We start from the raw sequence: 13,091 nt of genomic DNA on the forward strand, positions 1-13,091 counted from the left end.
ACCTTGGGTCTCTCGTTCCAGCAATTGTTTTCCCAATCTGTTGTCCTAGATCTCAAACGACCGGGAATGCTGGGGCCGGTGCTTGCCAGGTTATCCAGGGGCCCCAGCGCCCCCATATCCCAGGCACATGGGTTGCATGTTCAGTGTTGGGGGCAGGATTTGGGGGGTTCTCTGAGTCCTGACTGCCGTTCTCACAGTGGGATTACACACAAAATTATTTCCCTGGGAAGCGGCCACCTGCCCTCATGACGCAGACCAGACCTGTAGCTCCCTGTATCATGGAATCATCTAGGAGCCAGACACAGGTGGGGCATTCAGGGGGCCTTTCACCCCCCGACATGCAGACAGCGGTTCTGGGTGGTTCATTCCCACAACATTCTGAGCCTTTAGGGTTCATTCTTGTTCAAGAATTCTCAAACCCTGGCTTCTCCTAAGAATCACCTTTCCAAAATATAAAGTTAGAGGTCCTGATTTAAGGGGTCTGGAGTGGAGCCCAGGCAAGGACTTTTCTTTTTTTTTATTTATTTTTTTATTTATTTATTTTTTTAAAGATTTTATTTATTTATTTGACAGGGACAGATCACAAGTAGGCAGAGAGGCAGGCAGAGAGAGAGAGAGAGGGAAGCAGGCTCCTGGCTGAGCAGAGAGCCCGATGCGGGACTCGATCCCAGGACCCTGAGATCATGACCTGAGCCGAAGGCAGCGGCTTAACCCACTGAGCCACCCAGGTGCCCCCTGCTTTTTTTTTTAAAGAAAGATTTATTTATTTGAGAGAGAGAGAGAACAGGGGGAGGGGCAGAGAGAGAGAATCTCAGGCAGACCCCCACCCTCTGCCACTGAGTGTGGAGCTGAAATCAAGAGTCGGACGCTTAACCGACTGAGCCACCCAGATGCCCTACAGATAGCCTGCCTGGGTTGCGATCTCAACTCTGCCACTTACTAGCTGTGTGACTTTGGGCATGTTTCTTAATCTCTGTGCTTTTATTTCCCACCTATTGAGAAAAACAAAAACAAAAACACAGTAGTAATAGCAATTACCTTGTAGGATTATTTTGTGAACATTAAAGGGGAGGAAATACACCGAGTGGCCAGGACACGGTAAGCCCTGTATTTGTTGGCCTGTTGTTACTCTCCTTCTTAACTACAGGTGTGCAAGGAGCCAAGCATGAGTAGCAGCTTTAGTCATCGAAGGGGATGGGGACCCCGCTGTGGATTCTTTCTCTGTTCTCTTAGCCCAAGCCCCCTCCTGCCATAACTCTGTCTAAAGACTCGTTTATGAGCTGGAACAGGTGGGTTGGGAGCAAAGGCAGAAGGACCCAAGCCTCGCTAGACAGAAGGTGACACAAAAGGAGAGAGGACTTCTCCCCTGCTGTTCATCAGGACCAATGGCAGCTTTGGGGCCCTCAGCTATGGTGGGGCAGCTGCGGCCCTGTGGCGGGCAGTGGAACCTAGTGGACACTGACCAGACTGCCAGCTGGATGACTGTGAGCCCGGGGATGTCCAAGACCTTCCAGAAGTACCTGGAGGGACTGCAGGGAGGCTGGGGTCCTGTGCGGGCTGAGGGATGGGAAAGCCAGATGCATTACGATAGCTTGGGGGACCCCACCTGAACTGAGCCCCACTGGTGAGGGACACCCCGGGTTCCCACAGGGACAAGACCGAGGTCTGGAGGGACTGACTGTCATCTTCTAAAGCTTTCAGTAGTAGGTGTGGGACACAGCTCCCAGACTCCCAACGCAGTGCTCCTTCTCTGGGTCAGGCCGCTCTAGGTAACTCCCAGCAGGATCCGGGCTCCCATGACCCAGCCCTCCAGGTAGCCAGAGGCAGTCCGCAGGCCTCCTTCCACCTGTGTGCCGTGCGGACAGATGCCTTCATTTCCCCTTTGTGGCCTGCCTGCTTGAACACATGCAGACCTGCCTGGCTTTGGTCTGTGGGGGACCCCAGGACTCGGATTTCACTCTATAGATGCAGCCCTGGAGGTCAGTTGGAAAGTCCAGGCCAGCCAAATGTGCAAGGGGTCTCCATCTCAGCTCCCAGTTCACTACTGGTGAATAGTGGGCCTACTGGTGAATGGTGTGGGCCCACCTCCCAGGCCCCCAGAGCTCCAATCCCACCGTTCCTGCCTCATCTCCCACTATTTTCCTACACCAACATCACAGTCTGGCCAATATCGTCGCTGCCTCTTAGACACAGCAAGCCAGCCACAGTGAGTGCCCTTGCGCTGCCGGTCTCCTAGCAGAGAATGCCCTTCGCTCTAGCTCGCCAGGAGCCTCCGCTGCTGCTGGACGTTCATCATCCACCCATCGGTGCAGATCCGGCCTGGGATCCAAGAGTGAAGAAGGGCTCCTGGAATTTCCCCCAGGAAGGCGGTGCAGGGTCAAAGGGAACTCGATAGGGCGAGAAGTTTAGATTGTTTAGAGAGGTCATTCGAAACAGAAACTGTCGCAGGGAACTGACCTGCAAAGAGGAAATGCAGGAGGGTAAAGGGGTCCACCTTGGAGTCTGAGGCTGTGCAGGAGGAAGGCAGGTTTCAGCTCCAGCCAATCGGAGCTCCCCTGCAGCAGAGGGGGCTGTCTCAGAAGCACTTGGGTCGGGGCTGAAGTCCCAGAGGGGGCGGGGGCAGGGACAGGCTAGAGGCTTCAGCAAACATCTGGGAGCACCAGCTGTGGGCAAGACGGCACGCTGAGTGCTCCGAGTGCTGGGGAGAATGGGGAGGACCCGGAGGACGAGGGCCGAGTCCAAGGCACTCGCAGTCCATTGCCATACGGGGATCGTGCCAATTAATGGTGTTTCGCCTGCTCCCCTGGCTGGGTCCCCAGGGCTGTAACCCTAGCTTACCCAGCAGTGCGGTGGGGGGCGGGGCAGGGTGTGGAGGGAAGGGGGAAGAGCATCTAGGAGGGCCTCCTGGGGGAGACAACACCAGAGTTGCAATTTGAAGGAGCTTCGAAAAGAAGATGGGGAAGAGGAAGTTGGGACCGGGTTTCAGACCACGTACAACACCTGAACAAAGGCACGGATGTGTGTCTTTGAGAACACTTCCACATGCTAGGGGTAAAGGGCCTGCAGATGCCGGCTGGGGTTGTGGATGGAGTGGAAGAGAAGCGACACCATGCCACAATGAAATTTCTCTGCCCTGGGAAGTGACAGAGGGGTTTTAAGCACGGACAGGTACATCCAAGTTTTATTTTAGAAAGAACACTCAGGCAGAGAGATGTGGAGGGGGGACCTAAGGGGCACTGCAGTGACATCAGGGGAACAGCTAGGAGGCCATGGTGTGTGTCCAGGAAAAGGGGACGGTGTAGGTCTGGACCTAGGGTGACCAACCTGTCCTGTTTGCCTGGGACTGTCCGGGCTTTAGCGCAGAATGTCGCACACCCCAGGAAGCAGTCCTCAGTCCTGGGCAAAAGGGTGGTTTGACAACCTAGGTGGCTCAGGAGGGGGCTGGGGGAAGGGAGAGGTTCGAGAAGTGCTGAGAGAGAAAACCAGCAGAAAACAGGGAAGGGAGGAAGAGGAGGTCTCCGAGGGGACTCCCAGAACTCTGGCAGAGATGACTGGGTACTGATGGTACCATAGAGAGGTCAGCCACGGCGGTGGGCGGCGGGGGGGTGAGGGGAGGAGATGAATTAAAGATGACTGTTAGCACATACTTTTAGCACATACTTGGCCACGCACTCTTCTGAGAGCTTTGCATGGGCCCATCGTTTTGCTCCCCACAACAACTGGGTAAAGTCAGAGCTATTACTATCATCCCCATTTACAGGTGGTGAGACTGAGGCACAGGCAGGTTGATTACCTCGCCTGAAGTCACACAGCTGGTAAATGGCAGAGCCGAGCTCTGAACCCAGGCCGTCGCTGGGCTTTGGTTTCGCAGGTCTTGAGTTTGGGGTGTTGTGGGGCGTCTGGTTCATGCGGAGTTGAATGCAGAGTCAGAAACTCAGGGGGGGCAACTGTCCAAGCAGGGGATAGAGATTTGGGTGTCCTGAACACATCGGACTCAAACCACGTATGTGGGTTCTGGAGTCCAGGAAATGAGAGAAGTGAGCCAAAAGTTGATAACAGTAGCTATTTAAGGAGCTATTTAAGGAACCTGTTTAGGAAAGAGTCCAGGGAAAGGGGCCAAAAAGTCACAATGAATTGTATCCATTATGTCTCCACTGTATCCATTATGTAGAACTTTGAGAAAAAGAGGAAAGAGGAAGGAAATAATTTTTAAAACACTAGAAAACATGTTAGAAACAAAAGATGGGAGTCTCCAGACTGATGATGTCCTTTAAAGATCTATGATAATGAATGAGAAAGATTCCACCAAGGCTATTCCAGAACCTTCTATGAGGTGAAACGTCAGAAGCTTCTAGAAAGGGAGAGAAAGGAACAGTCTTCTACAAAGACTGGGCAGAAGAAGGCATCCTGTATCCCAGCAGCAGTGTCAGAAACTAGAACATTGTGTTTGAACCAACTGAGATCGAATTGATAAAATCGAAGCCATACCGGGAATACGGACAAAGCTTTCTTAGTTTGGAAAGATGACGTAGACCAACACTTCTACGCTGCAGATTAGAGTAATGATGTGTTTCACCTAGTAATTAAGTACCTTACTTTGTATTCTGTAGACAGAAAACACACATGTCCTCCTTAGTTATTGCAGGCTATTGAAAAATCAATCCTATATGATGCAGTGAAGAAAAAGCCATATAAGTTCTCAAGTTGAGGTCGCGTGGGTCAGATGCTCTGGTTGTCCCAAGGGCATTTGGTGATGACTGGAATCAAGGGGCTTGGGTTTCAACAGTCATGGGGACCTGGGGACAGGCCCAAGGGACTGGAAACTGAGATCCCCTTCAATGACTCTTAAAGTCTATGCTATCATCGAAAGAAAACCAGCACCTGTGTTATGGGGTGAGGAGGATGAGTCTCCCCTGGGAATTCCAAGCCACAGTCTACCCTTCAGTGGGTCTGGGCTATACGTGTTCACTGTCTGCCTGGTCTGGGAATTTCTGAGCTAGAAATTCACTCGAAATATGGTCCTGGGCTGATAATAGCCCAGAAGCAGAATTTCTCTAGAGGGTCAAGTTTTCGACCCTGGTTTCCCACAGATAAAACCCCAACAGGCAGGAGCTCCCAGCTGAGGAGACCTACAAGGAAGGAAGCACCCGTGTGTCTGTAGCTATCCATCATGCACAGATATACAAAAGGAGGCTGGATGTTTGCTCTTGGAATAGTAACACGCATCTTCTCTAGAAAATAGGACTCAAAGAGGTTTTACTTGTGTTTTGTTTTGTTTTGCACTTCCTGCATATCACTAAACTTTTTTTTTATAGGTTAAAGGGAAGGGAAGGAGTATACTAGTTGCTAGAGAGGTAAGTGGGTCATGGTAGAGATTTTCCTTCCAGGATGGAGAAGACCCGAGCACATTTCCAGGTTATGAGGGAGGAGCGGCAGAGAGGGTCCGCGCTGGAGAAAAGGAACCGGAAGAGATGCGAGAGGCTCAAGCGATGCGAAGGGTCCTGCTGAGGTGGGAGGTCAGGTGTTTGCTCCGTGGATGTGGGATTTATTCTAGAAGCACGCAGAGCATACAGACTGAGTAGGTGGCTTGATCCCAAGTGTCTCCCTGGTAGGTGGTGTGGGGGGAGGGGTGGGAGTCTGGAACAGGGTTCAGGTGTAATCATGGGACTCACATCCCAGCCGAGTAGGGAAGTGAAGTCCAGAGTGGCCAACAGATACAGAGCATATGGGCAGGTCCTAGGTCTGTACCAGTAAGGGAATTGCAATCAGTAAGTATCAATAAGGGCCAAGGGCAGCGAGGTTAGAACTGGTTCGATGTGGTCCGAGGTTTGCTGCACAGGAGTCTGAATGCTGGTCATGCGGGGGCAGCCAGAACGTGCCTGGAGTTTCTATTTTTCAGGCATGTTCTAGGTCCTTGGAGGCCCAGCAGGTGGAAAGCAAGACCCTAACTCTGCCTTACTCATGCTCAGGACTTCTCAGGTTGGGGAAAGGCAGATTCTTTCCGATAGGAAGATGTGCTTCGATGGCCAAGGCTCAGAAGTGATTTCCCCTTCTCAGAACACCCCAGGCTCCCAGCCACCGTCCCTGAGTACCTCAATGGGCCCCGTACTTACAGAGAAGGACCTGCCCGCCAAGTTGGAGGACTTGACTACCTCCGTCACGCTGACATTCAGGCACGTGTGGTCTGTGATGGGAGCAGCAGAATGTGCGGCCTGGGGGGGTCCCGAACCTGGGAGGAATGAGGTGGGATGTGACCTTGACGGGGGTCATTTTTCTGGCTTCATTACCTCTCCAGTAAAAAGCTGCTAACAGCAATGATGCCTAACTCCTAGGACTCAAAGAGTTGAGGTGTTGGCTTTGAACCTGGTCTGGCCTCCAATGAAGGTGTTTGGTGACGTCAATCCACCTAACAAAACTTTTCATCATTCCAGAAGACCGGGGAGCTAACGAGAGAGCTCATATGTTAATTTACGATATGCACCTAAATCAGAATCTTTTATCGTCCCCATTTTAGACTTAGGTAGTTAGGTAATTAGACCGACTCTCTGATTATCCACTGTATAGCTCTAATCAGGTCATTGGCCAGAATTACATAACTGGGACCAGCGGTGCCTTCTGTGAACTGGAGAGTTCCTGTCCCGTGGAACGACATTCGCAATACAACATCTCCAGACCCAGCACAGCTAGATCTGGGGCCCAGCGCAGAGGAAGGTGGATAAATGCACCTGCCTCCCCGTGGTCTCTCCAACCTCTAGCGGGTGTCTCATCAGGCTACAGGGCGTAGCCAGAAGCCACGGCTACGGTATGTTACCCGCTGGTGACGAGCCTGATGGTGGCTCCCGAGCCTCGCCCAGGTACCTGCTGGGCAGCCCTGGGCCCAGCACCGGAGTGACTCAACCTGACTCTAGGATCTCAGGAACAGGTGGAGGCCCAACTCTCCTGGCTCTCCCCGTCTACAGTCACTCGACTGTCAGTCTCCTTCTCCCCCATCCACCCTGCTTGTCGTGCCTTCTCTGCCTCTCTCTGCTGTCCCCGCTTCTCACCATCAGTGTCACTGGTTGGAAGGGCCTTCAGGACCAGCCCAGTGGCCCGCAGGGAACCGGTGACCACTTGGGCGCGGTGGCTGAGCAGAGCCTGGGGAGGGGGGAGGCAGAAACAGACGGGGTCCTCAGAAGAGCCCTATCCCTGGGCATCCTCGTGTCGACAGTCCTGCTTCCCGCCCCGGCCCTGACTGAGATTCTTGTCTGTGTCACTCGTGTCACCAACAAGGGGCTGGAGGAGAAAGGCTTAGAGCACTCTTGGCCACGGACAGCACATTCAGCCTCCCAGACCCAAGGGAATATGTCTCTGTTGACATCAGTTCAAGCGTCTGGTTGGCCAGGGAGGAAGGGATTTTTGAGCGATGGGACAGCCCCCCGTTCCTGAAATCAGATGGCCTCCTGGGCTGCATGCGAGGTCGACTGTAATCTGCCCATCCCAGCAAAACTCTCCAAAGGCTGGGAGAAGCCTGGGGGAAGCTTCAAGAAAAGGGGCTGAAAGTTCTTCTGGCTCTGTCTGCTCCCATTTGCACGTCTGACACCTGCTTCGACCCTGCCGTCCCCCCTCCCGCCCCCCTTCCTCTGAGCACGCCCACGGCCACGCACCTTCTGGTAGCAGATGGACAGCTCGGCCCCCGGGCCTTCAGCCGCGCCCTTCCTCCTGGGGGAAAAGCCATCTGAGGGACAGGGGAGAAGAGGCTGAGGGTGGGGGGTTCCCGCCCCTCCTGCCCCTCCCGCCCCGCTGTCCACCTCACTGGGGGCGAGCTGTGCTCCTGAATCTTGACAGCCTCTCCCCCTGCATGGAAGGAAGCACCAGTCCAGGCAGGCTTGGCTGAGCCAAGGGCATCCGGTATTCAGCGGAGGTGAGAGGCGGGAGGACTTTCTGGAAACGGGCTCGAGGGGGAGCTGAGGCCACTCCCGTGGGAGGGGGGGATGGACGCTCACCTTTGGGGAGTCTGGAGTCTTGGACGTCCACCTTCAGCTCGGTGAGGAAAATGTCCTCTGCAGGGCCTTGGCTCAGGTCCCTGAATATCTGGAGGGAAGTAGGGGGGCGGGAGGAGGTTGTGAGGAGGCCAGCTTTGCCGTGAGCTGCTCCCCCAGAGCCTGGGTGGCCCACCATCCTACTAATGCTAGATTCTGAGCCACATTCAGTGACTTCCTGCACCTGTGGTCCACATGTCTCCAGCCACGTAATGACTTGATAAATTGGGGAAGAAGCTGGTCTCAAAACCCCCTGTACCCACTACCATCTAATGGGTGGGGGGGAGGGGGGCTCGGAATTCACGCGGGGTGGGGCTGTGTCTGGTGAGGGCCAGAGAGGGGAACCACATTCCTGACTTGGCATTGCAAGGCAGGCTGGGAAAGAAGGGCTAGAGGGAGCTGAGCCACTACGGGCAGTTGGGGGCAGAAATCTGGGGCAGGAGGGGCCTCTGAGGGGAGCTGGGTAGTGCAGTGGGGAAGCGTGGCCACGGGAGGGGGGCTGGGGCACAGTCCCGCTTTGGGGGCACCTCCCTCAAATCACCTAACTCGAGCCCCAAGCCACACGATTAAGTTCCTTCTAGCGGTCTCTGCCCGTGGCTGCCCGCGCCCATAAACCCAGATCCGTGAGGGGGGGCAGGTACGCTCCTGGGGCCTCCGGCTGAAGGCCTTGACTGTGGACGGACGCCTAACCTTTCCTTTGTGGTGCCAAAATGTTTACTCCCTTTACCTGCACTGTGAGAGGTTTCTCCCATTCATTCCACTTTGTGTTGTATTGTCTTTTGGAAACCCAAGAAAGGGCCTACATCCCTCACTGAGGTCAAAAAGAGGGGAAAGACCCACCGTGGGATGCCCAGGGAAGGAGAATCCAGAAGGAGACAGGAATGGCAGAGGCGGCCCCCAGAAACCTCCGGGGAACGGAACGGGGCGGTGCGGGGCCTCCCCCAGAATATGGGAGTGGAGACTCACGGAAACAGACAATGGACTTGCACTAGCAGGGGGGCCCCTGCAGAAGCCCAGGACACGTGCCTGCGGACATCAGCTCTGCCACAGACGTTTGCGGGGGTGATGCAGGCCGGGTCTTTGGGTGAACGGGACATAAGGGACCAACACCTGGTCGGGGAGGAGTCTCAAGAGTCCCTTTTGTTGCAACCTTACTCTGCACTGGACACCCTGAGAAAGGCCCTTGACCTATGTGACCTCCTTTAACCCCCAGCAGCCCCAGGGGGTAGGTCTCAATGACCCCCTTTTAGGACACCGGACACCGAGGCTCAGAGATGTGTGCTGACGGGCCCGACGTCACAGGCGGCAAAGCTGGGCTGTCATTCAACATCTCAGCCGCTGCTCTGGAATCCTCCACGTGCCCTCCTCCTTGCCCTGCCCCTCCCCCCCACGCTTTACCATATTTGAAGCCTCACAACACCCCTAAGGCTGGTGAAATTCATCGTGCCTCCTTGATAGGCGGACAGAATGAATTTTAGAGAAGTTGAGGTGCCCATGACCACAGAGCAAGCAAGTGGAGGGACCAGCAAGGCTGTGGACTCTCTGCCACCCCACCGGGCCTCTGACCCCACACCCGGGTCCCCCGCCGGCCTTCCGGTGCCACACGGATCCACAGTCGTCACGCACATGCACACACGCACACACACGCCCATACATACACCATTTATTGTGTTAGTGGTAGGAGACTCAACACTCAGATTCAAGGGGCCCCTGGCTGGCTCGCTGGGTAGAGTGTACAGCTCTCGATCTCAGGATTGTGGGTTCAAGCCCCATGCTGGGTGCAGAGATTATTTAAAGATAAAACTTCTAAAAAATGAGATTCACACAAAATGCGGACCCATCTTTCCAAGGACGCACAGTTTTGGTGGGGATCAATGCACAGAGCAGGCATGTGACCGAGCCGGAGGGAAAAGCAAGGGCTGTCCCCACAGCGCTGTGGACACGGGAGAAGCACCTGAGCCTGCTTGGGGGGCAAGAGGAGCAGAGGTGAGGGCTGGCGAGGATGCGGGGGGGACGAGGTAGGGTCGAGAAGGGCAGTCCAGGGTAGGGCATGGCGTGGGCAAAGCCATGGAGGCAGGAGCATCGGGGCGTGTATGGAAAGCAAAGACAGAAAGAAGGGGCTGCTGGGCAAGGAAGCCTCCCTGTAGGTTGCAGAGGAGGAGAAGCAGGAGAGAAGGTTCCAGAAGTCAGGCGAGGGGCGGGCTTCATGAGGGGGGAGATGTGTGCCTTCATTTTGCAATTGTGATGCACACATGGATATCATACATGTAATTGTATAGTAAAGGAAAAAAGTATCGTGGCCCACGGTGCCAAATGCAGAAAAGGGTCCAAAAGAGAGAACAGGAGAGCGTCCTTCGGGCCTGGCGTCTGGAGGTCACTGGCAAGAACAGTGTCAGAAGAGCCAGAATGCCTGGTTGGAGGACAGAGTGGGACAGAAAATACGGAGATGGTGGTCAGGCCATCTAGCCCCACAGCGCTGGCTTCAGGAGGGACGGACGTGTGACTCACCTCCTGGGCCACAGTGACAGGCATACAGATAGGCACTAGCCTTGATCCCACTGGAAAAGGGACACCCTCTCCCCACTGGGGTTGCTGAGTTTGAAAAAAATGCTGGCCCAGGATGGCTGCGGGTCATCTGGTCGCCAGGAAGGGAGACGAAAGAGACAGGTGCGGTACCCATCATACCCAGCTTTGCCAAAGCCGGTCAACTCTGCCCTTGCTGGCGAGGTGAGCCGATACAGCTCTTCTCCCGACGCTGGTTTTTATATGTCTGTTACTTGCAACTGCGGGTCTTCCCCAACACAAAACAGGTGCCAGGAGGAGTGGAGGGCAGTGAGCATCCTTCCACCCCATGGGGACTGGGAGGCCTCCCTGCTGGAGCCCCGTGCTCAGACCCCATGTCTACGGAGGTGGAAGCATCAGGGAGTAGAGATGCAGGGGTGTGTCAGGGAGGGACACTAAGAAAGCAACAACTGTCAGCAGACACTGGTCGAACTTGGCACAGAGGACAGAAACACTGCTCTTCCAAGAGGGCCCCTTTCTGGCTGGATCAGCCTACAAGAGCTAGACAGCCTTGGGAACCAGAGGGTTTAAAATTTTGACTTCCCTGCTGCCATTTGAGCCTGGGAGCTTGAAGACAAGGTGGGAGTTAAGCTCAAGACAAAGTCTGGGAAGAGTCAGATTCTTCATCTCTCCCTCCCAGGCCCTGTCACTGGGCCACACATTTAGCACGGAAAAGAATAGAAACCTTGCAGGCTAAGGAGGCAGGTTCTGGGGGAGAAGATGTGAGGGTCTTGCCAGGACGAGAATCTGTGATCAGAGACTGGAAAGTGAGCATCTAGGATTTCCGAGGTAAAGCAATTCCTGGTAATTACTTTCCCAGTTGCCTGTCCCCAGTCCACCACAGGGTCAGGGCCTAAGGCATCCCTCCTCGTGAGCAAGTTCTTCTGCTTGTGCTGGAGGTCTTTGAGGCTGGGAATTATCTGATGTATTCAAAGATTGGGAAGCTACAGTTAACAACCAAGACCAGTGAGTCTGTGATTCGTGCCCTGGTACCTGCATTTCCCCAGAGCCAGGGTGTTTGGGGGTGGCATCCCAGGGTCCTGCTGGTGTGCTACCCATGGAGTCCCAGGGTTGGGAATACTGACCTTGACAGTGTAGATCTGGAAGTAGATGGGTTGGGTGCCCATGCGAACATAGTAGGTGATGACATCCAGGATGAAGGGGTCCACAGTCCGGGATGTGTCCAGGGAAGGGGGCTGTGAGGGGGCAGAGAAGGTCTTCAGTTATGGGGGCTCCATGCAGTTGTGGGGGCTGCTATTCTGGTAACAGAGAAACTCTAATGGTCCCACATATCCTCTGTTGGGCACTAATCCAGCTGGGCACTCAAACACACTCCAGCCCTTTCCTTCCCCCTGATTTCCACTCCTAACCCAGGCAGTCCGTCCTCGATTCATTCCACTTGCACAAAGACACTTGGGGTGCCTCTAGGTCGAAGGCACTGAGTAGGGTGCTTGGGATAGACAAGATGCCTGAGATTACAGCCAACGATCACTGAGTCTGGGCTGGGTTCCAGCCACTCACTGGTCAAGTGACCTGCGGCTTGAGAAGTGAGGGGATCTGCTGTCTCTTTCACTCTTGGGGTATCTCCATATATCAACAGATTAATTTACATGTGTGGGCTATCGGAAAAACACTAGTGTCATGTCCTACACACCTTCCTCCTATGGTTATAAAGCAGAACCATCAGATTTTTTTTCCTTTTAGATAAACAGAATGCTTACATAGTACCAGAATTGGAAAGCAGCTAAAGTTGATCTCATCCAACCCATATCTGATCCTATAACTCTCTATAGACCAGACTCTCCCGTCTGGTCTATAGAAACACTGCTCCCTTCAGAAAGGCCACATGGAGGAACAGAGAATGTACTCCAACAAGGCTGTCCTCACCTACACTGTTTCCAATCTCTTCACATGGAAACCGCTTTGGGAGGAAACACTGGGGCTGTACAAATCGTTAACTCTGAGGGCAAGGAGAGCAGGGAGGGCCCAAATCCCACATATGTCCCAGCATGAAAATAAAAACTAACTGACAAAAGAGCATAAGTAAGGGGCACCTGGGTGGCTCAGTGGGTTAAAGCCTCCGCCTTCGGCTCAGGTCATGATCTCAGGGTCCTGGGATCGAGCCCCGCATCGGGCTCTCTGCTCAGCGGGGAGCCTGCTTCCCCTCCCCGCCGCCTGCCTCTCTACCTACTTGTGCTCTCTCTCTCTGTCAAATAAATAAAATCTTCAAAAAAAAAAAAAAAAGGGAGAGAGAGAGAGAGCACAAGTAAGATCTTCCTCCTCTAACAGCCTCCAGGTTTTGAGGAAAAAGTATTTCAATACCCAGCTAAAGAGTCTCCTGTGCATACACAAAGACATTTTTTTGGGTAAGCGGTAACTCAGGGAGGAGGCCTCCCCCGACACCTCCACAAGAAGGTACAAGAAAAACACCCCAATCAAGTAGACTGTCAAGTCAGAAATCAGGTACCTAAAATCAAGGTGCATAACCCCCTAAAAGAGGCTGACTCGCCT

General features: G+C 54.0%; 1 protein-coding gene across 1 annotated transcript in view; it reads right to left on the reverse strand.

The window, feature by feature from the left end:
• LOC111161090 (phosphoinositide-3-kinase regulatory subunit 6) overlaps window positions 1–13,091 on the reverse strand; it is a 31,137-nt gene that overhangs the window by 1,505 nt on the left and 16,541 nt on the right. The window contains exons 14-18 of the mRNA XM_022524573.1: window positions 11,666–11,776; window positions 7,983–8,070; window positions 7,644–7,714; window positions 7,044–7,134; window positions 6,114–6,229 (exon numbers count right to left, since the gene is read on the reverse strand). Coding sequence (XP_022380281.1) covers window positions 6,114–6,229; window positions 7,044–7,134; window positions 7,644–7,714; window positions 7,983–8,070; window positions 11,666–11,776 — 477 coding nt within the window. The remainder of the gene's footprint in view (window positions 1–6,113; window positions 6,230–7,043; window positions 7,135–7,643; window positions 7,715–7,982; window positions 8,071–11,665; window positions 11,777–13,091) is intronic.

This window comes from Enhydra lutris, unplaced genomic scaffold, assembly GCF_002288905.1.
Source record: "Enhydra lutris kenyoni isolate GAN:26980312 unplaced genomic scaffold, ASM228890v2 scaffoldscaffold82, whole genome shotgun sequence".
NCBI lineage: Eukaryota > Metazoa > Chordata > Mammalia > Carnivora > Mustelidae > Enhydra > Enhydra lutris.